This window comes from Pararge aegeria, chromosome 3, assembly GCF_905163445.1.
Source record: "Pararge aegeria chromosome 3, ilParAegt1.1, whole genome shotgun sequence".
NCBI classification, from domain to species: Eukaryota; Metazoa; Arthropoda; class Insecta; order Lepidoptera; family Nymphalidae; genus Pararge; species Pararge aegeria.
In genome coordinates, this window is record NC_053182.1 from 17,013,221 (window position 1) to 17,039,494 (window position 26,274).

The 26,274-nt window shown below is 34.6% G+C and overlaps 2 protein-coding genes across 2 annotated transcripts; one reads left to right on the plus strand and one right to left on the minus strand.

Annotated features, from left to right (window-relative positions):
• Positions 1–2,649: 2,649 nt before the first annotated feature.
• LOC120637306 (eukaryotic translation initiation factor 3 subunit H) lies at positions 2,650–6,646 on the minus strand. Its single transcript, XM_039909087.1, has 5 exons — positions 6,569–6,646; positions 5,436–5,653; positions 4,589–4,748; positions 3,779–3,983; positions 2,650–3,339 (listed from the first exon to the last, which is right to left on the minus strand). Exons 1-5 carry the CDS (start codon positions 6,644–6,646, stop codon positions 2,987–2,989), a joined length of 1,014 nt encoding a protein of 337 aa, XP_039765021.1. The 3' UTR covers positions 2,650–2,986.
• Positions 6,647–6,929: 283 nt separating this feature from the next.
• LOC120637171 (alsin) lies at positions 6,930–20,443 on the plus strand. The gene is made up of 9 exons (XM_039908846.1): positions 6,930–10,212; positions 10,288–10,619; positions 10,708–10,922; positions 10,994–11,321; positions 11,574–11,833; positions 13,341–13,517; positions 15,843–16,030; positions 17,693–17,856; positions 18,345–20,443. The coding sequence occupies exons 1-9, from the start codon at positions 7,143–7,145 to the stop codon at positions 18,390–18,392; spliced, it is 4,782 nt and encodes a 1,593-aa protein (XP_039764780.1). The 5' UTR covers positions 6,930–7,142; the 3' UTR covers positions 18,393–20,443.
• Positions 20,444–26,274: the final 5,831 nt, after the last annotated feature.

The window sequence follows — 26,274 nt, forward strand, 5'->3', positions numbered from 1 at the left end:
CATCTGAGAATCATTAAAACACACATTTAAATGGGCTTCAATTACATTCATGTGTTAAACACCTAGACTCTAGACTGGATATTACGTACGCATTTTAAACACTGTCATGTTGCAAAGGAAAACCGGTAGAAAATTTTCCCCTGCCACAATTAAAGTTAATTTACGCGGGCAGGTAATAACGACTCTTATTCTTACAGGACTTAACAGTACGTAATACTCACTAATAAGTTAATATGTTCTTCACAGCTGATTATCTTCATAAATTGTACTATTTCATGATATCTCTAGCGGTGATAGTCTAGTGAGTATGGCTTCGGCTTCCCTTTAGGGGGACCGAGTTCGATCTCCGGCACGCACTTCTAACTTTTCGGAGTTATGTGCGTTTCTTATATATCACTTGATTTAACGGTAAACGAAAATATCGTGAGGAAACCTGCACTCTTGAGAATTCTCCGAAATGTTCTCAAAGACGCTCGTTCTCAGGGACCGCTAGTTATAATTAAGTAGGGGCGCTACCGTCAACGCTGTTACATACCAACAGTTTGAATAGCTTTGTGGTATCTTAATGAAATTAAATATTAATATAAGTGTTTTATTGCTATGTAATTTTGTATTGAAAATAAGAAGAAGAGAGGTATTTTCTGATTGTTTTGTATCTATCCATGATCTGTATGTAGGTAGATAGATACTCACCACAGCATTACAGTACTCGTTAATTTTTATTCCATATCTTTTTCTACTTAACATGTTCAGTCTTTCGCGCGTTAATATTTCATGTTGTCCTTAATGCCGTGTCTGCTAAAGTTTTTGTTTTAAGTTTAATATTAAGTCATCATACAGAGGAAATGTCTTTCTGTCGGCGACATTCGTAGTCAATTCAGATAATTTGATAATAATCGCGCTTAACCGCATTTCAGGGAGCACGGCTAGACCGCAAGAATATTAAGTTATTCCACATCGAATTCGGCTAATAATCAGCTATTTGCGGTCAACAAACAGGTGTACTATGGCTGTATCTACGAGTATAAAGACAGTGCCGCGCCGCGCGGCGTTACCCAAGCATTTGATCCAGGACCAAAAATCTGAAATTACGGTGGCGTGTCAGTGGTCGATCAATGACAATATAAACCTTAATCATGAAAAAAAAGTTAATTTAAAGATTTATTTATCACTAGATGTTTATTACGGTTTTTTTTAAATCTCATCCGTTTGTTTTTCCTACTGGGATAAAAAGCAGTCTAGGTACTCTCCGTCCTTTCAACTAAGTCGATGCCAAAAATCAATTCAATTGGTCGCTAAGCTAAGGAGAAAAGTAAGGACAAACAAACAAACACGCTTTTATTGATGGTCACCCTACAAAGGTAGAGGTGGCGTAGTTAATGGCAACTAACTGAATTGTCCCTTGATTATCACAAATTGCTTTATCCCGGCCAAGTCAGACGCCGCCTCTGTATAATTGAGGGTAGGTAATTTGTTCCAAGTATAAATTACGTTTTTTTTATAGACATCTGTGTAGGACAAGACATTTCTTTTAGCCAGAAACTATGACGAAACCGAGCCTAATAACCGTCGTTATTAAAGAATCAAGGCTAATATTATAAATTCGAAAGTGTGTGATTGTTTGTCCTTTACGCTCTAACATGAGTTAGTTGAAAGGACAGGCAGGAACATAGGCTTCCTTGGTCTAGGTATGTTGGGAGGCTTTGGCCTAGACTAGTTACCGTTAAAGACGTGCCGCCAAGAAACAGATTACGAGTATTGGTTAACTATAACTCATACAACTGTTAGAGTTACCCCGCCACCATCTTAAGACTCTAAAATAACTTACCATCAGGTGAGATTTCAGTCAACATATACTTATACAAAATACATTCCTACAACATAACCCGTGTTGTAGGAATTAAAAAAAACATGTCCTACAAATCTTGGCTAAGTAGGTAACCGAATGTGTTTTCTTGACATGCTACCAATGAGTTTTAAAAAAAATCTTTGTTATTTTATGCCCCAAATTTAATATGCGTTGAGGGAGTAAAGACAAACTTACATTATCTCATAATGGTGTCGATTTTGTAGAACATGGGCAGGAAAAATGTTTCACTTCTATAAAAATTTCATCTTCTCCCACGTATAATAAAATCAATGTTTATATCCTATTTATTGCACCACCTACCTCTTTTCTGGTTTTTTTTTGCCTGCCTTTGGTTGCCTGGAAGAAATCGCTATGTAAGGCCACCAAATTGTACACCTTATGTTTATATCTCTCTAACTACTTTTTTCTTTGGTAAACATAAAAGTGTTCATTCATTCATTTAGTCATACAACCCATTACCCACTTCAGGGCAAGGATCTCCTCCCTCATTGAGAAGGGTTTAGGCCGTCCACCATGCTGGCCCAGTGCGGATTGATGGAATTCACACACCTTTGACAACATTATGGAGAAGTCAAGCAATATAATTGGGAGATATAATTTTCCTGCTTTTGCTAGCCGTCTCTGTCTCACTTCGCATGTTTAAGTATATAACTCTCCTTTTGAGACTGTATCTTCAGGAAAAGGATAGATATAGTTTTTACACATATGTTTTCAGAAATATTGGCTAAAATTGGTTATTCAGTTTGTTTTTGGTACTTCGAAAAATGAAACAAAATATATACAGTCCACAATTTATTAAAAATACAGCTGGTCATCGCAGACCGGGCGGAAAAACAGTTGGATAACTAAAGAACATCCTTATTCTTTTACACATAAGAGTTGTAAATGCAAGATACAATTTCTATTTACAACTAAGGGCTGATTTGTAAATTTAAATTATTGTAAACACTACAATTATTCATTTTGTGACGTAAATTTTGACAGGTGATACAATAACTGTCAACTTGAGTGTATTACAATTTGAATACAAAAAAAAATAAACCCCAGTCACTTAATTCTCCATGGGAGTAGTGCTCAAGCAGCTTTTCGCCTGGTTTGCGCTGACCTTATATAACCTTAGTTGTTCTGCTTCCCATCTTTAGCATTCTGTAACGCTTGGGTCAGATATAACTTAGCAAGACTCTGCGAGCAGAACTGGCTTATATGCTGGCTGTATGTGTTTATCTGGCCGGCTACAATCATCGGGTTAAGCCTGGGCGGTACTGGATGAGGTTTGAAGAGTTTATTGACATCTTCATCGGGTAGAGGAGGCTCATCCTTTACTGCCCTGGCTGCGTTCTCTTGTGCCCTCTTTAGCAACCATCTGTGCTTGTCTTGTTGTTGACGGACCACCAATTGTTGGTAGCGGTTGAACTTAATAGCTTCCTGGTTCAACTCGTCCACGCGTTCCATTAGGCTCCTTAGTTGACCTGTAAGAGAATAGGTGATTTATAACAGATAACTTTGAATGTAACACCTCCTTAGGATAAAAAAAGGAATTAGATGAATACAGCATCAGAATACTTGGTATTGCGTCTTTTAGTTTGTTTTCTCGGTTCCTCAAACACTTGTAATGAAATTTAGTACAAAGATTACTAGCCTCATGAAAACTACTTATTGCAAAAATTCTTCCAGGAACTATTCTCACAGGCTATAAGAAACTAACCTTCGTTATATATGCACAATTTTGCAGTAAAGTTCAGTATGTTGCTTGCACCCTGGTTATGAACATGGGATTCTTATAACTAGCGGCCCCTAAAAGCCCCTGTGGGATTTGTAACATGCATTTCATGTACTCATTGTTTGTAACTAGCTTGTTTGTTGCTAGCCACTTAATGGCACTACATTATTTCAGTGAAAGTAGGTTACCTTCAAGCACAGATGCAGTACCAAGATCCAGGAACTTAGATCCCTCCTCCTCAGGGATCATCTCGGATATCTCCGACATCATGATGTTAGTGAGAGGTGAATTACGAATCACGATGGGCACCTCTACAAACAAACTCTCGTATCCAATCTTGAGATTACGGAGAGCTTCTGGTGTATAGTCGTTCTCCTTGTACATAGCTATGGCCTGAAAAGATTAAAAAAGAAATATATAGACAGAATTAAACTTGACTTTCAAAATTCCATATACAATATTCATTGTTCCTAGTTATATAGTATGCCTTTTTAAAATATATAATATTTCAATTGTTATACTTAAATAAGAAACTATAAAGTTCATTTTAATTTTTTATTTGAAATATGTATATAATATAGTGTTTACAGATAACATTTCAAGCCAGTTATGACTCCCAACTATGATGTTCATATTAAGATATTTAAAATCCATGATATTTAAAAAAAATTTTGAACAAGCATTAATTGTTAGAGTTTCAAATGTTATGGTAATATGTATGTAATGGTATATCAATGGTAATTGAAAAAATAACTCCCTAAGTGAAACAAGGTTAACAAACGAACAAACCCACAACTTTGGACTCAGAAAGCAGGGTTGCTGCCGACTGCGCCACTCAGTTAATTGTAACTTAATGTAAGCTTTTGAACTCATTAAACAGAGTTTCAAAAACAATTATTGTTCATTATGTAATTAAGTTAAAAATTGATTAACTTAAAACTTATAATTTGTGTAAGAGTTGAGAGCGAAAAATGATTTTCGAAAGGATTATGACATACCTGAGGAGTCAAGCGATAAGCCTTTAGAGTGAGGAATCCCCTGGCAGATTTCTTGGTATCATAGATGACTACAACACTCTCTTCAATAGATGTCTGGTAGTGATATTGTGACTCAAGCAGAGACTGGCTCAGGAAGTTGCCCACATCTGCACTCTGATACCTGGAAACATAACAAAATTCATATGTTTTGATGATGATTTTCCCAATTTTTCTTCAGAACCACTTTGTGTGATTATTTTTTTATTTACTATATATAAAAATAGAACTGAAGCTCTCCAGATGGTGCTATATTTATCATTTAAGTAATTTTTTTAATTCAAAAATGTAAACTATTTAGAGCTCTTCAAACAAATTCTTACTGTGGAAATTTCCTGTGTCAATAATTATATTATGGAGCCTAGCACAAGTTAGTAAAATGAACCAAGATGTATCACAAACCATATTGTTAGGAAAAGATGTATGATAAAAATTAAACATTATTAAGGATGAATTCATAACTAAATGAAGGGTGGTAACAGGTAGGCTGTTATTGTAACTAGCACAGTCAAATGGTTCAGTATAACCAATTGACTGTGCTAATTAAGCAACATAGACTGGATGAGTAACCAAGTTAAATATCTAAACTTGGCAGCCATGCCTCTTAGAGCCTTCCAAGCTACTGAACATTGTCACTTACATTTGAAAGTTTATAATTAAATAATGCAGCAAGTGTCCAAGCCCTCTTAACCATGAAATAGAAGCCATTATCCAGCAGTGCTGCATTGCAATCAATATTGTTAATGAATTATTATGAGACTAAAACAACTTTCTCTAAACTACCCAAAGAATATTTTGACCTGAAACTCACCATCCAACATGAAAATGATCAACGTTGACCCTTCGGAGCCGGCGCATCATATCCAGCTGATACTCCTCTTCATCCATAGCCTCATCATGCTTGGGGAATGGGAAGCAGTTGGTGATCTCAAGGCGGTTTTCCACTACGAGGCCCAGCAGAGCCCCTTGGGCTACCTCCATATTGCTGCATGATTCTTCATGGCAATGCTTCACTATTTTCATTACCGCCTAAAATAATAAGTGGTATAGACTAAAATATAAACCAATTTTAACTGTACTTCAAACTAAGAATGGCAACAGAGCCAGTTAGTGGTTGAAACTCAACTTACTGTTATTTAAAAAAAAAAAAAGCTTTTTTGCATAAATAATCATTATTATAAAGTTTACTGGGCTTGAAAAACTTTATTATAAAGTTTTTTGTGCCAAGGGGTGCAGATTTTACTGCAGAATCTTTAATTACTTTGCTTAAAGCTTTGTCACATGACACAAGATATCAAGAAGCATAGTTGATATGGCAATTTTTATTTAAGATTAAGAATAGGTTTAGAGCATTCTGAGTACAGAGCATACTGATTTTACAATATTTGTTCTAATAAGTTTTTATTGTAGTTATTAAAAGCTGCAGAGCTTCCACTATTGAAACTTTAATTATTCTGTGCATTGATACATAGTGTTTGGTTTATGTAAAACAAAACAACAATTTATATTAAGAAGCCTTTAGACTAATTCATCTAAAACTCTCAGTATTCTAAGAAAAGCCTTAAAATCACTACAGTTAAAAGTTCATTGCCACATAAAAAGTCTTAGCATTTAAGCAATTATAAGAAAGTGAGGTGAGCTTCCCAAAACAGTTCATGACTCATCAATCAGAATATGCTGCTAAGGTAAATAAACCAACTTTTGATATATAACATAACCTATACACGACATACAATATGGTCAAATATAAATATATTTTGTACTGGATATTACTAGAATTAGGCGCAGACTTGTTATTCGGTTTGTTTTATAAAAATAAAATAGGAAAATGCTTGAGAAATGCAGTAATTTTTGAGATAACATGACGTGTCAACAAAGTTGGGTGAAAGCACTTTCGGCAATGTTTTATCAATTTTAAGTTTCAAATGAAAAGTTATGAATTACCAGGCCATCACATTGAACGTAGGTGATCGCGCCTTCATTTTCAGGAACGCGTCTAGATGTCCCTCCACGACTCGCCATTTTTTAGATCAAGAGAGAAAGGGCGACGATTTGTGGTACTTTTTGACAGTTCAATAAATTTGACGTTTTAAATTGTCAGCCATAGACTCAAGAGACCATTTGCCCGCAGATTACGATTAAATGTTTGAATAGTTGTACTGTAGTTATACAATACTGTCGTGTTCGATCGTGTGTAGCCGTTTGAATTCTTCAAAGCCACAAAAATTTCCAAATTTATCAATCAGTGACAGTCAACTGTCAACAAATCAGCTGTCAAGTGTCATCCCATGTACCACCACAAAACACCAAAATCAAGTTTCCAATACAAATAATTTTGTTAATTTAATAAAGATTACTCTAATTAATTCGTGTTGAGCATGAGAACTGTGACCGTGAACCGAATACCCATGTGGAAAAATTTGCAAATGATTAGTTGTTTGTTCAATTAAATAAGCGCCTTTAATGGTCAACATGATCCGCCTAGTTTTAATAGACGAAATGAGAAAGTATACTTAAAATGAGTCAACACATGTTCTGGAAAGGAATATCAACGTTGAATATACCCCCATCGCAACAAGTACCTGACAAGATCGTCAAACTTTGTTCTTTAGGCGCTGATTTCATTGTTCTAGGAAACGACCATGGCCTCTATTACTGCGATATCAAAGAAGATAGTTTGAATTTTAAGAAAGTCACAGGTATATCCGCAATCGACATATCCCACCACAATGATATCATATATATAGTAGATGTACATGGCCGTCTGTACAAGACAAATACTAGTTTTAAAAATAAAGAAGAAATTATAGTAAAAGAAGACTCGAAATGCTGTCCCCATGGTTTTAAAAGTAATAGCAATAAAGTGAAATTTAGAAATGTAGTCACAAGTGATTTTGGGCAGCTGTTCATAAGCATTGATGGTCATCTATGGGGCTCGGGTGTTATGCCCCAAATATCATTGGATACTAGTAGTATAAAGAAAGTTCCATTCTTTGAAGGAAGAACAGTCTATAGTGCTTCTGTAGGCCAAAACTTTGCTGCTGTGATTGCAAGGAAAAATGTTAAACAATCTGGCAACTGTGATACGGACAGTGAAAATGATGATGAAGAGGTGTTTGCTTCAAATTGCTCACAATGTCAAACTATTATAGGATTGGCTTCCCCTGCCTCAGTTCCCTCCTTATCAGAAACATGCCCACTGGGTGTCCATATCAGTAAGTCTAGTGAAGATTCAAGCAGTACAACCGCTCCCCAAACTGATGTCCATGTTGATGCACAGAGCTTTACAGAAGATTCTAGTCCTTCATCTGAAGAATCTAAAGTTGCTAAATGTGATACGATACAAAATGTTAATAGTGATTTAGATATAGAGCATAAATTACAAGAAGAAAATTATATTGATGAAACAATAGAGAATATTGACACTTCAAATGCTAGTACTGAGAAAATAAATAATATATTTATAAACACTGATGCTGCCAGACAGTTCTTAAGTAGGCAGTTGTCATGGGTATCTGTGGGTGAAGATTATTTAGTAGAATATACAGAGAAACCTACAAGAATTATAAAAGAAAATGTATCTAATTTAACAAATTTTGTCTATGAAGGTGTTAAAACTGTAGGGGATAAAGTAGCTACACTATCGAGGCATGTGAGTGGGAGTAGTGATAATAATGACATAGTGGAACTTCCAAATCGTAATTTTAATGAAGACATAAGTTCTCTTATGTATAGTTGTAACTCTAATAAGTTTGAAGATCTTCAATTCTCAACCAGCACAATTAGTAGTGAAAAAGACTTTGAAATAGTAAGAAAAAATGATAATCTGAAGAACATGTCTAAACTTGGAAAAAATGTTTTAGCAACTGAATTGTGGACATGGGGAGATATATCACATGGGCAATTAGGAATTGGTGATACAGTTAAGAGAGTTAAGCCTATGATAGTAATGAGTTTATCTGGTTTTGGGCTACAGAAAGTATCTTGTGGCAAATGGCATTGTGCTGCTCTTACTTTAGATGGCCGGCTGTTTATGTGGGGATATAACCACTTCAATCAAGTCAGTTTTGAATCCAGAGAAGACAGAAGTAGTCCTAAGCAATTCACAGAAAATTCTGACAGTGACAGAGTTAGAGATATGATAGCTACAGACAACCACACACTTGCCTACACTCACAATGAAAATATTTACTATATGGGTAAACACACAGATGGATTTACAGAGTCTGTTGTAAATTTGAATGAAAAAACTAATGAAGACACAAATGAAAAAAGCAATAGCATAACTGCTAACTGCAATGAGCCTCAAAGTCATAGTATTAAACCTGAGAATCTATGTTATCATTGGAGAGTATTATCTTCAGGTAATATTAGTTATTGTTCTGTTGAAGAGTCAACAATTTGTCCAGAATTTCAAAATTTGTCCATTGCTCAACGATATCTTGAAGAAATGCTTTTAATATATCATTCACTAGTTAAGCCTTTTCTAAAGAAAAGTAAAGCAATAACTTCACATTCCAATTTTTATGAAATAGTTTGTGATATATTTGGTGACATATTAAGTATAACTGCTTTAAATGTTCTATCAACTTGGCAATATGCTGAGAAGCATGTAAATGAATGTGATATTTCTATGATAAAAAATTTAGAAGAGTTTATTTTTTTGTATCGAAAGTATTATGTAGCTATAAGTAATTTGATTGTTATTGGTGGATTTGCTCATATAAACAATATTGTTGATGTTCCATCAAGTATCTACAATTTATTTAGTGATCAACTACCAACTAATAAGCAGAAATACAATAAGAAAACATTAGAAGCCTTGGTAGGTTTGGCTTTCGTTCAACCGCTAACAAGATTAAGTTCTTACAAATGCATTGCCCAATCCCTACTTAGACATAAAGTTAAACGAAAAAAAGGGGATTCTAAAAATAAAACTGAAGAACAAATTAGCAAAGTTATATCATCATTAGATGCATTAATTGATGATCAAGAGAAGAAAAGAAAGGAAGCTGATGTTACTAAACTGTTTTGGGAGACAATAGGAAAAAGTTTAGATCAGTATAGGACACCTGAAAGACGTTTAATTAGAGACTCGAAATCTCGCCCACTAAATTTGGTTAATCCTGGAAGATTTAGCAGCCACTGGTTCATCCTATTTAATGATATGTTTGTCCATGTTAGTGGAAGCACACCTTCTGTCCATCCATTGGAAATATTATGGGTAGAAGCCATTCCTAATACTGATTCCTTACAAAATGCAATACAGCTCACAACTCCAGAAGAAGTTATTTGTGTATCCACTAGTTCAGAAGAAGAGAAAACTGAATGGATCCACATTCTTAATGCATCAGTTAAAACAGCTTTAAACAAAGACTCAGCATATAAACCTCCAGCTGTTAGAACAGCTTCTTACACATTTTCTTCCAAAAATGTTTTCTACAAAGATGCCAAATACACCGGAAGATGGCTTGATGGCAAAGTACATGGCAATGGAAAAGTTGAATGGCCAGATGGCAAGTTTTATGTAGGACAGTTTCAATTAAATACGTTATGTGGTCATGGTAAAATGGAAATTCCCGGAGTAGGTAAGTTAAGCCTTCTAAAACAATACTTTTTCGTTTACTATTTTACCATAACTTTAACATTAAAATCTTCATTAGGACTATATGAAGGCCAATGGAAAGATAATCTTCAAAATGGTTACGGTGTTATGAAGTATACTTCAGGAGACATGTACGAGGGATATTTTAAAGATGGCCATCCCCATGGCCATGGAATTAAGAAACAAGGAGATTTTACGACATCCACAGCGACAATATATACAGGGGAGTGGGTAACTGGAGCAAGACAAGGATATGGCGTTATGGACGACATCGGAAAAGGAGAGAAGTATCTTGGCAACTGGAATGACAACAAGAAGCATGGTTGTGGACTTATAGTTACATTGGATGGAATTTACTATGAAGGACTCTTTACACACGATGTTCTGACGGTAAGCATTTCAGAGCTAATATTAATTCTGATTGTTTTCGAAAATATACTAAGTAGCTATTTAGAAAATTACTGTACTAAATTTACAGGGGCATGGTGTTATGGTATTTGAAGATGGTACTCATTATGAAGGAGAGTTTAGATCGGCGGGCGTCTTTTCTGGAAAAGGTGTTCTGACATTCTCAAGTGGTGATAAAGTCGAGGGTTCCTTAAGTGGACATTGGACCGAAGGAATTAAGATATCCAGTGGAATCATGCATTTGAATGTGTCAGATCCTGCACTATCGGCTAATTCCAAACCTAAGTAAATATTCAATATGCCATAGGTTTCTTATTGCTAAATGTACACCACTAATCAAACAACAATTATTTCAGTTCTTTCGGCAAATTAAGCGTGGTTTCCAACCAAAAATGGAATGCGTTATTTCGTCAATGTTTTCAAAGCATGGGAGTTTCCGAAACTGTCTTGACACCGACTGGTAACCACTTTATTAATGGCCCATCAGATGATAACGCAAAAATTTGGCAAAATGTTGCTGTGGCCATATCTTGCTCCCATAAAGATAAACTCGCAAAACCTACGAAAAAGTCAAGCGGTTCTGATATAGAGAAGTCGGTGGATTGTTTAGAAGTCATCCCACAGTTTGGACAAAAAACGCTGACTTTAAATGACTACACGGAACTGAAGCAATATATGTTCAATGTAAGAAAATCAATTTTTAAGTCATGTACGATTATTCTCTTAAAGACCTCTCGATATACCTCATATATTGACTTGCCATTTTCCACAGTTCTATTAAGGAGATAGTTGATAAAGAGATTATATAACGTTGGATTATTGGATTATGCATTGGATACAAAAACAACACAAAATTACAACCATTTTTTTTTTCTTTATAGCTGGATTTTGTAACACAATTGACTGACTTTTTAAATTGCATCCTATCTTATTCAGGCTTGTGAATCGACACATCATCCTCTTGGCCAACTGGTTCTAAGTCTCACCAATGCTTTCAACACTACATATGGAGGTGTTCGAGTGCATCCCCTTTTACTGAGCCACGCTGTCAAAGAATTGAAGAGTATCACAACAAGATTGTACCAGGTGGTTCAACTCCTGTTTCCTGCTTTGCCGCCAGAAGGCAACGACGTAGTGCTGCCATATAAAACAGAAAATGAATCAGAAGAAAGAGAAGATAGTAATCCTATTGATGGGTAAGTTTATATAAATGTATTTCTTTATTTAAAGAACGCTAAGTATGTCTCTTGCTACGATAATTATATTAAATTAGCGTGGTCGAATATAACTACGAACTATTAATCAATTAATTCCATAAAACAGGCGATTTGAAACCATAATTTTTTATTACTTTCCTGAAACCTTAAGCCTAGTAATAAATACACAAATAAATCCCCTAAGATAGTAATTTTATCAGCCATTTATCTGATGATTCCTAAATTATTTTTCACTATATACGAAAACTATAATTATGAATACAATCATAATTTACAATTTAAATCTGCAAAATTATCATTAACAAAGACCATAATCATCAAATCTTAAAATTATAATGATAGGCCCGGCCGCTTTCTATTATCGTTTACTCAATTTACAATTGTTAGCGGACATTATAAGTCTTGTACTAAAGCTACAGGCTTTAGTACAAGATTTACTCGCTGGCAATCGAGGAGTCGTTTTTCCCGGAACATCGGTTTAATATGAATCTTACTCGAATTTTGTTAAAGCTCAAATTTGCTTACAGTTCTTTAGCTTCGGCTTTTGTCAGAACGTCTGAATAACAAAAATTAGACGTACTGTATTTGAGACTATAAAACAAGTTACATTAGATCCATTTTACTTTGACGATACAGAGTTTAATACTCGAAAACGACTGCTTGATTGAGAGCGAGCAAATCTTGTACTAAGACTTCTGTTCGACGATTGTCCGCGAGCGAGGCGAGCCAAACATTGTTAGGTGTAATTCCACCAAGAAGTTCCAAGAAGAAGTTCCAAGAAGTTCCAAGATTCTTAGTACCAGCCAGGAGTTAGAAATAGGTTGGCGTTGTCAGAAATCACGTTAATTGTTCGATTACGCTAGTTATTACAAAGATGTAATAACAATCATTAATGCCAGTTTTTTAAAATCAGGGTTCTAAACTCTAAATACCCTTCCCGCTTCTTATGAAGAAGTATTGTGTCCAACTCTGGGAAATTAATAGATAGATGAAACCACTTGGCGCGTGTGTAAACTTTGGCATTGCTACTCTAGCCAGTTGCTAACCGAAAACGACATTATCTAAACCAATTGCAATTCCAACTCAATACGAAATAAGCGATGAGTTTACAACTCCGTGTGTCTTTATCAAATCACATAATTTGTATGACGACAATGTTTGGCAACTGTCCAAATCACAATAGTAATTTCATATTATACGAGTATCTTATTATAAATGCGGAAATTTGTTTGTTAGTGTGTTTGTTCTTCCTCCATGCCCTAACTCTGCAAACAATCGAATTCATTTTTGGCACAGGGTTAGTTGAAAGGATGGGGAGACTATTTTAAACATATGCTATTTTTGGTCCTCGAAAAACATCAAATTCCCAATACACCAAGCATAATCCTTCCTCCACGACAAAGGACTTATTCAGCGCGACTAACACCGCGGGGCGCAACGAGTGTGTATATATAATTCATAATCCCTAAAATGTTTGTCGTAACAGGGAAGTAGTATCGGCCGCTTCACTCTTACAACCAACTTTGCTACCACGTGTGCACCCGGCGTTGTTCGTTTTGTACGCGCTTCATAACAAACGCGAGGACGATCTTTACTGGAGGAGACTGTTAAAATGGAACCGCCAGCCTGACACCACACTTATGGCTTTTCTGGGGATCGATCAGTGAGTATAAGCAATTATAGCCGTTCAAGACCTTTAGGAGAGCTATTTTCAAAATACTTAATGATAACACTTACACAGTGTTAACAATTATTTAAAAACAATTATTAAACAATTTGATCAAAAATTTTGCTAGAAATCTTTGACTATGATTATTATTTCTTTAATTAATTTAATATTTTGGTTTTTTATTTTTCATTTTTCGAATGAGTTTGAATCTTATTCCTTAGAGTCAGAAAAGATTTGCACATTGCCGTTGACAGTAGATTGCGGAGGAGTGTATTTTAATTATTGTAAAACAAATTATTAGTAATGTCAACAACTATTGCATGGCGCATTGATCGATCGGCTAGCAGTTTATCAGGTCTATTAGCTGTAATATACCTGTCAGTGATAATCGTTCGATCCCAGTAGAGCAATGCACTGCTATTTTCAAGAACTGACGCCGGGTCGTACCTATAGTAAGGTATCTCAAAATCGATAAGGCCAAACCGAAGAGCAAGTTGTTAAGGAACTACTTGATTATTCCTGTGCAAGTATTCGGCGTTAGCAAGATAAGAACACCCGGAAACTACATGCCTGAGGGACTCCCCTGGACGATGACACGCTCGACATATGTCTAGAGTGCGATCTTTCATAATGTGTTTCCGGTAGTTTTTCGTCTTGATGACTTCGTCCATAATTGTACAGACAAAACCCTCGGTTTCCCCAAATAGGTCACCGAACTGTAACCAGGATACAGATGCGATTTGATCTACATCCGGTCCCGAGAGGGCCTTGTAGAATCTGCCATGCAACTCCTTACTCTTCCATACCGCCTCACGATCTGAGTTACTAAGTACTTGTGGCTTGCGCCAGTTCTCTTTGCCAAGGAATAGTGGAGTAAGACCCATATCTACTGCAACGACATCCTTACAGATACCTACATTAATTTTAAGAAAATGATCTCTAAGATTGCATACCTCACGATTATGAAGGTTCTTCGCTTTCAAAAGACCACGTCCTCCACACTTGCGTGGGAGGTACAACCTCATTACAGAGGAACGTTGGTGATGCATACGGTTATTATTATTATTATTATACTTACAGTCATGGTTTGTTATATTCTACTCGAATAGTATCTAGTATTAACGGACGAATGAAAGCGAATAGATTTTTAACGTATAATATAAAAACAGTAGTTTTTTATTGTATTAATTGAGAACCAAGCAGATAGCTCACCTGATGGTACTCTGTCTCTGTCTGTAGTAGTAGAGCTCTGTCAAAAAGGGCTCTACTACTGTTAATGAAATAAAATTGAAAATGATTAAAAATAACTGCGATTTCTGATATTCTCATCGCTTAAAAAATACCCTTTTTAGGTAAGGGAATTAAGGAAAGACTTAGTGTCCTTACCTAAATTTTGCAGTCCCTATAGGTTTGGATGGGATTGGCCAATTTTATCATCAATAATAATTCATCTGAAGGTCATATTTAGTTGCTACGTTTTATCTTTACCAGATTTATGTTCGAATAAGATGTTATTTGATAACATGAGATAATAATAAATACTGTCTGGTTTCATTTTTCGCAAGTTTATCAATCGGAATTTGATAAGCCAGTGAAGAGATCTTTTGTAGGCTCCTAAGATATGATATCTTCACAAGAAATTTCAAAAAATCAAAATTCTAAATCTTTAACTGAACTGTACTCGATTTTTTTAGTTTTCCTATAATTTTGTTTGCCGTAATCTCTGTGGCATTCTGTCGTATCTATTGTATCCTTTTGATTTTAAGCATCTCAGACGTCTTTTGCTTCTTTAATATTGGTCCTTCTTCTTCTATTTCCTTCAAAATATTTAACACTGAAAATAATTTATTTAACTGAATCTTTTGTTCTATCATAAGCTACTTCATCCAGACTACTTCGCATTTTTGGATTACATAACTTAACAAACCTCGTGATCGTCTAGATTTAAAACCCTTCCTACAGCTTTTGTTCTTCATTGACAACAATTCTTGCCGTCATTTATCCCGGTCTCCTCCCACAATGAAAAGGGTTTAGGCCGTAGTCCATTACGCTGACCCAGTGGGGATTAGTAGACTCCACACGCCTTTGAAAACATCATGGAGAACTCTCAGGCATACAGGTTTCCTCACGATGTTTTCCCTTACCGTTGAAGCAAGTGATATTTTAATTGCTTAAAACGCACATAAATTAGAAGAGTTAGAAGTTCGTGCTGGGATGCGAACTCAGCCAATGTGAAACCAAACCCTTAACACTAAACTGTCACCGCTTCACCCTAAAATTATTCTATTATGTTACTTAATTACTCTTTTATGTTATTAGAAAATTCTGGTCAACAACGAGCGGCAATCCTCAAACTTCGCCAACATTTTCGCCAATGAAGGAACAGCTCTTCCACGAGGCAGTTGAGACGTTGCAGCAACTGAAAACAACGTTTTCGCCGATTGAGAAACTTCTGGTAATACGAAGCACGTTTCAGAAGATGACGACCGCTGTGCAGCACGAGTTAGGTAAGCAGGATCATTTTAATTGAATTCTAAAAGTAATGTACCGAAGTCTCATAATTTTGCCATCATCGTATCGACATTACTGGCCCACTACATGGCACGGGTCCTGGCCCAGTGTAGATTTGTGTACTCCACACAACTTTGAGTACATTATGTAGAACTCTCAGGCATGCAGGTTTCCTCACGATGTTTTCCTTCACCGTTGAAGCAAATTATGTTTTAATTACTTTAAAAGCATATTATAACTTTTTTTTTTTATTATCATCTAAATTTCTTTATAACATGTCTGTCCTTTTGTATATCATTGTATCTCTTGTTTTGTTGGTTTACCTACCTTCATTTTAATGTATTTTGTTAAGTTTATTTTAATTGTGGAAGAGCGGAGTCTTCTGACACAGGGGTAGTAATACTGCTCTAAAAGAAGGCTTCAGCGATACCACTTTGTTTCTTACCGAAATAAACTATTTTTATTTAAAAAAAAAAAAAAAACTTAAAAAAGTTAGAGGTGCTTGCTGGGATTTGAACTCGGCTCGCCGAATTTGAAGTCGAGCTCATACCCACTGGGCTATCACCGCTTTTTTTACTTTTGCTAGCAGTGGATAATTAGTAATACTGATTAGATATAAATATTAGAGGTACAAATTGGTTGCAAGGTATTTTATGTAAACTCATATGTGCTTTAGATAACTAGATGGTCACTTCTCTTCCTTCTTAATCGGTTTTTATTATTCTGTATAAAGGTTGACAGCCGTTAGGCGCAGTGAGCAGCGACCCTGCTTTCTGAGTTTAGGGCCGTGGGTTCAATATCCACAGCTGGAAAATCTTTGTGTGATGAACATGATTGTTTTCAGTATCTGGGTGTTTATCTGTATATTACAAGTATTTATGTCAGTAGTCTTAGTACCCATTACACAAGCTACACTTATTTTGGGGCCAGATGGCGATGTGTGTATTGTCATAGTATATTTATTTATTTATACAAGGTTAAACGTTTTTCGGTCCGTACTATAAACTAAATGAAATACCTTAGTATGCAATACGAGTTTTCTCTAAGCCCAATTAATTGCATACTGTTTGGATACACCTGTTACCTTGATAAAAAATTGGTCCGACTCCATTCTTCCGCTCTTCATTTGTTTAAACAATATTTGTTCAGCTGAGTACAACTTTCCTTTTAGTATGCTTTGCGCTAAATTGCCTCGAGGTACTTTGAACTACATGCTCGTTCTAGGAGTTACTTCTCGTTATGAAGCTCGATTACGGATTACGAGATCCTATGTTCGATTCCCGGATAATTTAAATCAATAAAAAAAATCTAATTGCTAATTTAGCAAGTTCATCATCATATCAACCCATTACCAGCCCACTGCAAGGCACAGGTCTCCTCCCACAATGAGAAGGGGATTTAAGACCGTAGTCCACCACGCTGGCCCAATGCGGATCGGTGGACTCCACATTTGAGAACATTATGCAGGCATGCAGATTTCCTCACGATGTTTTCCTTCACCGTCGAAGCAAGTGATATTTTTAATTACTTAAAAACGATCATAACTTACAAAAGTTAGAGCTTGGATTCGAACTCGACCCCCCGAAAGTGAAGTTGAGCTCCTACCCACTGCGCTATCACCGCTTGCGTTGGTAATAAGTCGTAATTAAACCCCACAGGCCAGCATTATCTATGGAGTATGGACGAGTTGTTCCCGGTCTTTCATTTCGTGGTAGTTCGAGCTAGGATCTTGCAACTGGGCTCAGAAATACACTTCGTGGAAGATTTCCTAGAGCCTGGAATGCAGAATGGAGAATTAGGACTTATGTTCACAACACTAAAGGTATTTATTTTATTATTAATAGTAGATGTGTCCTGCGTCGTCCGGCCATCGTCGTTTTGACTTGCATAATCTGTAGAACGATTCATTGCAAATCAGAAGTCTGAACTTATTATATATTATATTCTTTTCTAAATTTTACGAATTGTTCAAAATTATTTTAATTATAATAAAAGAAAACAATTTTTGTATTTCTATGCTACAAACACAAATAAAAGGCTTTTAAAGATTATTTCAAAATTGTAAACCTTAGAAACTATTATAACTAATTTTTTTTGTTAAAAAAAACTTTTTTTTTTTGCGGTATTTTAATTCATATTTCCTCAATAATAGATATAATTGTGAAAAAAAAAAACGGACATCTTAAAAGAAATGCAAGCCTTTAAGAATTTAAAAACAATTAAATTTTAGTAGGCGTAATTATTCTCAAAACATATTTAAAATCTTGTTAAACGCAAAAAATAATTAACGCACTTTTTTTTATTTTCCAGGCATGCTACTTCCAAATTCTACAGGAAAAGATGTCAATCAATTCCTAGTAGTGAGTAACTGCAATATTTCAGCGATGAAGTTTTAACATTAAGTTATTACGCCTAGAGGGGTAAACCAGGCGTCAGAAAACCGACCCACCTAATGGAAGCAAAGACGTATCTTAGAACTAGTAGAACTTATAAGGAAACATATACCTATTTTACTCATGTTACATTATAGTTAAGTAATTTGTCTTAGATTGTATTCCTAATCATTCCAAGCCTACACGCTTTATGGAACAAAGACCCATCTCTTATATCCATATATATCAGACATATTATATAGTATAGCCTATGTTCCATTAAAAGTCATGTGTGGACGCCAGTGAGAATGTCCCTTAGGTATCATTCCAAACGTACACGCTAAATGGAGCAGAGACTCTATCATCTATTTATCTTAAACATACATAGTTAGTTCTCTATTTCAATGGGCGTGACGTATGTCTGTGGACACAAGTGAAAATATCCCTCATCATAAAAGGCCCAAATGATTAGTGGAACATAGAATAATATTTTTATCTCAGTCCAACGCGACTACCACCCGAATTGAATTTAGTATTGCTGTCCTCATCTACTGGGAAAAGTAAGAAAAGGAAAGCACGACAAATCCAATCTGCCTGCTAATATTTTAGATAGAAGCAATCTATGCTTATTAATTTTTGGCGTAGGTCTGTCTTTCATTAATCACTGGACTCGAGGTAGCATAACATCTCTCTGACATTCAAGGCCTTGTTCAAGACATATAAAAACTATGTTAAAGCGCTATTAATAATAAACAAATTTACGTCTGAACCTCATTAATAACGTAAAGCAATAGAAAAAGCAAAATTATTAATATATATAGCGGTATAGATGTAGCATTATAAAACATCTGTTGCAATTGCGCTAGTTGTGCTGTGTTAGTGTATGTACTATGGTATTTCCATACTTTTTCGAATTAATATTTCTTAAATAATATGTTTATAATATAACTAAGGTGCCCGTCAATCTTAATGGCCGCTTTTGTGTTTGTATATACTCAACTGCCTTGTGTATTGACGATCTCACCAGCGCAGTGTGTAGTCTGATAGGCGGGAGGCCATGGTTTCGGTCGCCGCGCGTTCGGGATAGTTTAGGATTTTACCATCTTAGACAGTCAAAGCCTAACTTGAAGGACATAGGTTACATACATACATTTATATAAGTTTTGTTCATATAGATCGCTGTATGAGCCTCACGTCGAGACGCAGCCCTAGGCGTTATCCCACATTTATTTTGGCCTGAATGTCTCAAAGTTAGTGATTAATACATATTTACAATCCAAGAAAAATAAAAACTGCATTGCATTGCATTCTATAAAGATTGACGCTCCCTATAGTGTAAGTTATGGGCTTATGCTGTAATATTCTGCGACAGTTACTTTTGCAATCGCGACTACGTAATACTAGTGGGAAGTAAGAATACTTAATACAGTACTGGCCTAAAACAATGAGTTCGTTCATCTTTTGAAGATTGATTTGTCGTCTGAAAGTACACAGAGATATATTTTGAAATGACTAACATAAAAAGCGTCAGATACTCGCTGACACTTTTGTTTTATTGAGGTGTAAACACACGAAACGTCTCAGTAATCAAATTACCTCTTGCAGCCCGTTGGACTGCAATGCGTGACCTAACAGTTTGCTTTACAACGTCGTCTCTCTAGTACATGGCACATCATTAAGGAAATAACTCTAGGGCTGCTATTAATAATCATTCTTTCGATTAAAAACTAACACTACGTAAGATCTTGTGAGTGATTAAAATTCATGTTATACAAAACATTCAATCGCTGCGGTCGTTTGTTTCGCTGCATGGAATTCGCTTTAATTTCTAAAAATCTTACAGCATTATCCCACTGTTATCATAAAGCAAAAGAGAAAAGATTTATAGCTACTAGGTAATTCGTGTTGGAAAAACTGCCCCAAAATAATTAGATATAATGAGATATAAGCTAATATAAACTATATTCTTTCTCATCTCTTCTCCTCACACCACGCGATAAATCTGTTATAGTCGCTGGTAAAAAAAACAGATTTACTCTTTTTATTTCATCTATTGGAGAATACTTCCATAGATGAATTAAAAATAAATATTCTTTATTTTGTCTATGAGACGCTAAAATAAAATAAATATTATTTATTTTAGCGCTCAAATACTTAATTTATTAGCAAATAACACTTACCTACGCCATAGCCCTAGTTTTTCAGGACTAAAAAAAATTCTTAATTCATTTTTTCTTTGAAAGAATGTTTACAACACCAAAGACCGTCTTATAGTGTTATAAGCAATCTTTTCATTGGATACGTTTTACAGAAAAGAGGGTTTTAAAAATAGTTAAAAAAATGTGCGAATATACCTAAATAATATAAAAAGATCTTTTCTGTGTAGGTAGTAACTATTATTTTTGTTATATTTTTTAAATGCAGATTTACACTAAAAAGTAATAAATGAAAATATTTACATAATAAGACAGTAAAAAAAAAATGGAGTAGGTCGATATAAATTACCACATAAAAGCTAGTTCCTCAGCTTCTCAATTGTGTACTTTTTTGTTTAAATAAAAATTTTAATCGGCATGATCAGCTATAAAGTGCCCATAAAATAAGACCGTATGCATGTTTTTTTGTCTATTCGTATACGATTTAATTTTTTTTTTTAATGTGCCAAAGAATATATAAGTAGCAATAATTATTGAACTAGGACCTATCAAGTAGGTAGTAGCTTTGATTCGTTACTTTATGTAAGGCTTATTCATATTTATTGAATAATGCGCAAGTTGTTTTGCGGTACTGTCGTGCGATTATTTCAGCACGGAGGTTTTTTTTTTTTTATTTTTCCTCTGTATATCTTCATAGTGCTAAGTCTAAAGTAATTGCATGAAAGCAAACTTCATCAGTGTGTGAGTCTTCAAAATATCCAACTTCACATAGGTTTAAGCGTGTACGTGTTGAAATGGAATAGTAAATGATACAGCAACTATCGAAAGTATCACTGATTTAGATAAATTACTATAATTCCAAATAACGCATAGTTACTAACTTGAGTTAAAAAAAAAACTACTACTAATAATTGTAAAGATATGAAATCACATTTACACTTGTATTTGTGCGAGTATGAATTTCTAGTAGTTACACGTGAACCTATTTGACTTTTGATGTAAACACATGATGATATGGTGTCACTGTGTGATTTAATAACAACAGCTTTGTAGAATTTTTTTTTCTAAAAGTATATAGTTTGCGTTACAAAAGTTTTTCATTATTATGAATAGCTAGGTAACTCTTTCCAACAAGCTTTGTATATGGACGACAAACCGTCATGATGCTTTCGTCGGGGAAACCTGGTGGATCTAAATTCTATATCCTACACACGAAGTTTGATTTCCCCCGCCCATTGCTGTCGCACTCCCACTCTCCTTCCATTTAAAGCTGGCGTTAATTTATGTATGTATGTACATATATTACGTACCTAAATGGATATTCTTGTATTTATCGACTCCATAAAATTATAAATGAGAGTACCCTAACAATTAATTATTTTACATTACACATTTAACAAACAATCCTTACTTTGGAGTAACATAGCCATGTAGTTTTTAAATTATTAGTCCTTAAAAATGGCACATTGACGCTAATCTGGATGTGACGTTAGTTATTATGAAAACCTACCCAAAGCCTCCAGGATTTAAATTCACGCAAATGGAATCGGTTTTTGAAACCAACTTATGTTAGCCTTAAGTTAATAAATATTAAAAACTTCTATAATATAGGAAGAGGGATTTAAGGATTTATTACATTTGAATTGTAAATTTTATTTATTGATGCTTTAATTATATTTTAAGTTTGTAATTGTTAGCTTTAAACTCGCCAGAAAGTATAATTAAGACATTTTTAGGCAGTCCGTTTAAAATTGTTGCAACTTTATATTATTAAATTAAGTTTATTTTGATGAATAATATGTAGAAATAGATATGTAATAGACAAAGTTTTTTGTTCGACAATAATTTTATTTGTATCGAAATCAAATTAGTATATACATACAGATTAAAAAGAAATTTTCAATACTAATAGGTATAACTATAGTAGCGGCATGCTTTAATGGTCCGAAAATGAAGTTATGGATCTATTTCTCTCTTTCTTATAGTTTAACTATATCTTTGTACGCACTTGATGCCAGCGCATGAAATAAAAATATAAGCATAACTCCTGCTCAAATATAGGCTTAAGAAAACATAGCCTCGGTGGGAGTGGCTTATGAAGTGTGTGTGTTTTTTTCATTCGCTACTTGATGCTAATTTCAGCCTGGACACTATATTAACGCATGCCACCACTTTAAGTGCCTAGAAAAGGTTATTTCTTGTCTGGATTGCGCCTTAATTATCCAAAGTGTAAGTACAAATGTGTAGTTAATTTTTTTTTTAAATCCATATTTTAGTTTTAGTGTACCTAAGAATGATGATCAATTAAAAATAGAAATAAAACCTATTCCCATAGAATACCTTATGTTTGTTAAACAAATTTCTTGTTAAATAGTTACGTTACGAAAGTATGTTTACCATATCATATTATGAGTGAAAATGAAGGAACATATTTATATTTCAAGCTATTAATGTATTGTAGTGTGTTTAAAATTTTAAAAAGAATATTTATTAAAATTTCAATAAAATTTCAAATTATCCTAGTCCTTTATTATTTATAGATACATATAGACCTTATCAAAATATATTTTAATTTTAGCCCACGTAGCCCAATATACTAACATACTCAATATATGTTTTATATCATAAATATGAATCGGTATGTTTGTTTGTTATATAATATGTTCGGCTGAACCGCTGCACCGATCGTAATTTAATTAGGCGCATCCCTCAGACGGCCATAGCTTTTTCGAGGAAAAATGTCCCTACAGTATTCGTAGCAACATTAGTTATGTAGTATACAATGTCCAAACCGATAGACATTGGAGTCCAAGTTGCTGGAATTGTGACCTGTAAAAAACTAGATGATATATTTTATATTTCCTCTCTATTATTTTTTATATTGATGAAACTAGGAGAAAATAATAACACAACCGATTTATTTATTAAGGCTATTTATTCATTCCTATAAAATAACATACCAAATGTCTCTTTTGTACAACATCATATCAAAAATGTACACCATTATATAAATTTCGTCTCAGGTAAATGTTACCCAATTCTAGCGATTCTTTCCTATTTCTTTGCTATTACATTTCATAAATATATTATTAAGTATTATAATTATCGTCCTCTTACTTGTCTAATCTCTGATAGGTAAAAAAGAATAGTTCTGGCCGGGGATCTTATTGTGTTATCAAGTTATACCTTTTTCTTTACACAGTCCGAATTTCCTAAAAAGCTATAGTTCCTTTTGGTCAAAGACTCATACTGAAAATTACAAAGCTTCATTGCGTAATGCACTGTCAATCACAATCATTTTCACAACCGTTTTCTTTATTGCGTATGCGGTTGCGTGCAAGCATCATGCGGGCGACCAATCACAGCAAGCCCGTTTGGCCATCCTGTGATTTGTGGAAATACTTCTGTTATGTTTTAAGTAACCGAACGTCGCAATGGCGTTAACGTTTATCAGCCATTTTATAAGGACAACCGAATGTCATAATTTGATAACTCCGATCAGATTCACATATTCTACAAGTTGTTTTACAGGCTGCATAAACTTTGTATAGAGGCCACCGGTTAAAAACTTCGAAACTTTACAGAATACGAGAACACAAGAAGACCACCGGAAATGCTGTACAATATATCTACAATGCCGACACCTATTTATTGTACTATTTCATCAAGCAATCAAATATTACAATTACAAACGAAGGCACAAAAATACTTGGAGAGTCAAATTTTTTATGACGTTGAAACCGAATCTGTCTGTCTTCTCAGTTCAGTAGTCAATTTTGATAGCGCCAATGTGCCAATTTTGGCGCCACAAAATATGTTTTGTAACGGTTTCAATGTCGTAAATAGTTAAGACCTAATTCACAAAAATAATTTCAAACACATATTGCACTGTTTTAGTACTATGATATTTGAAAACGAAATTGAGAAAAATATTGTCTTATGTCAAGCATCGTCGGATTGTAAAAAACATTTATTTCTATAAATAGCTGAGAAAGATGCATTTAAAGTACCTACTATTTAAAATTCAATTAAATTTATGAAAAATCTAGAAGTTATAAGTATAACATCAGCAATTAAGTCATTTCAGAAAACGAGATTATAAAAATTATCCAATGAAATGATGTTAATTTTAAAGTCGATTATGCGAGTTTACCAAAACTAAATCATGAGTAAAAATTTAATCTTAATATTTTCTTATTAAATAGAAAGAAACAGGAAAAATATGAACTCCTTTAGTTTTGCTATGAAATACCACATCTGTTTAAGAGCGCATTTTCCATAGGTAGTAAAATGAACGAGTCATTTAAGTTGTCAATTATTATATGCATTACATATGCGACAACCGCATATGTAATGCATATAATAATTGACAACTGCACGTTACATATGCGACAACCGCGCTTTAATTAAAATATAGCTTTATTGTTCGCGTCAAAGCCAAAGAAATACCATTTCTGTTTACTGCTGACTTCAATCGCATTTATTTGGCGCGTTTGAATTAGACAACTGCTGCTGACGTCATTCACATCATCAGTTCATATTGAAAACGCGCTGGCGTTACATGCTGGTTTCCAACGACCATCCTTATAAACCGTGTCAATTGCTTTTTGTTGACAGGTTTGTGACATACGCTTCTCAAGACACTCGCATTTCCAATACATACTGATAAAACATCGATTGTGCCGCATAGGATTCGTCCAACTTTCGATCAACTTAGTTGCGTCTGCTGCGTCAACCGTATTACATTAACGTAAAAGTAGCGTGCTGCAAACGTTTTTTACATTGACACGTCGCATGCGGCACAAATCGTAATGTGCGATAAACTGCAGTTAACGGGATAGTCATAAAAAACAATACACGCCATTTAGATTCCATAAAATTAGATTTATTTCATAAATTCGTGTCAATAATATATTTTTATAATTTACAACCTCTATTTATAAATTAATGACTTCATAACTGATATTATAGGGCCCTGAGTGTAATTTTTTATCAATATCTCGTCACTCGATTTATTTAGAAATGATGATATAGTTTAAAGCAAGACCAACGAGACAAGATAAAGAATTTAAACTAAATTTGACGTTTATTTTATTCCATAGAAAGGGACAGATATGTCACTTATCGCACACACCGGATAACTTCAGTTTGTTTACATTATTGATCTCTTTTGACCTTGCTTAAGGTATGGCGATCTATAAATAATATCTGGTTGGTACCAGAACTTAAATGACGAGATTTTTCAAAAACTTATACTCAAGGATCATACGCAATAACCACCGGTAACGATACTAAAAGCTGGCACGAACCCTAACATAGTTTAACACAGCTCGAATCGCAACGAGTTTTTATTATTAGCGAGCCTATAAGAGCAAGGTAAGGGCCGAGATAGCGTCCACTGGTAAATTTAACCACACAAAAATTTATTAAGTCTGTGCTATGCCACTGAAATCTTAAGCCACACATGTCGTTATCAAAAAAAAGTAAAGTCAACATCTCCTGAGGATGCTCCGGTATTGGAGACCAAACATATCTTCGGCAATATACCCTCTACGCACGTTTCGCTCCGAAACCGGAGCATCCTCAGAAGATGTTGACTTTACAATGAATAATTGTTAAGTGACTTAATAATTATTCGTTGTAAAGTCAAGTAATTAGCTTGAAACACCGAATTCTGATGCGCGCTAAGCTCATCAAGTTATCGTTACCTGT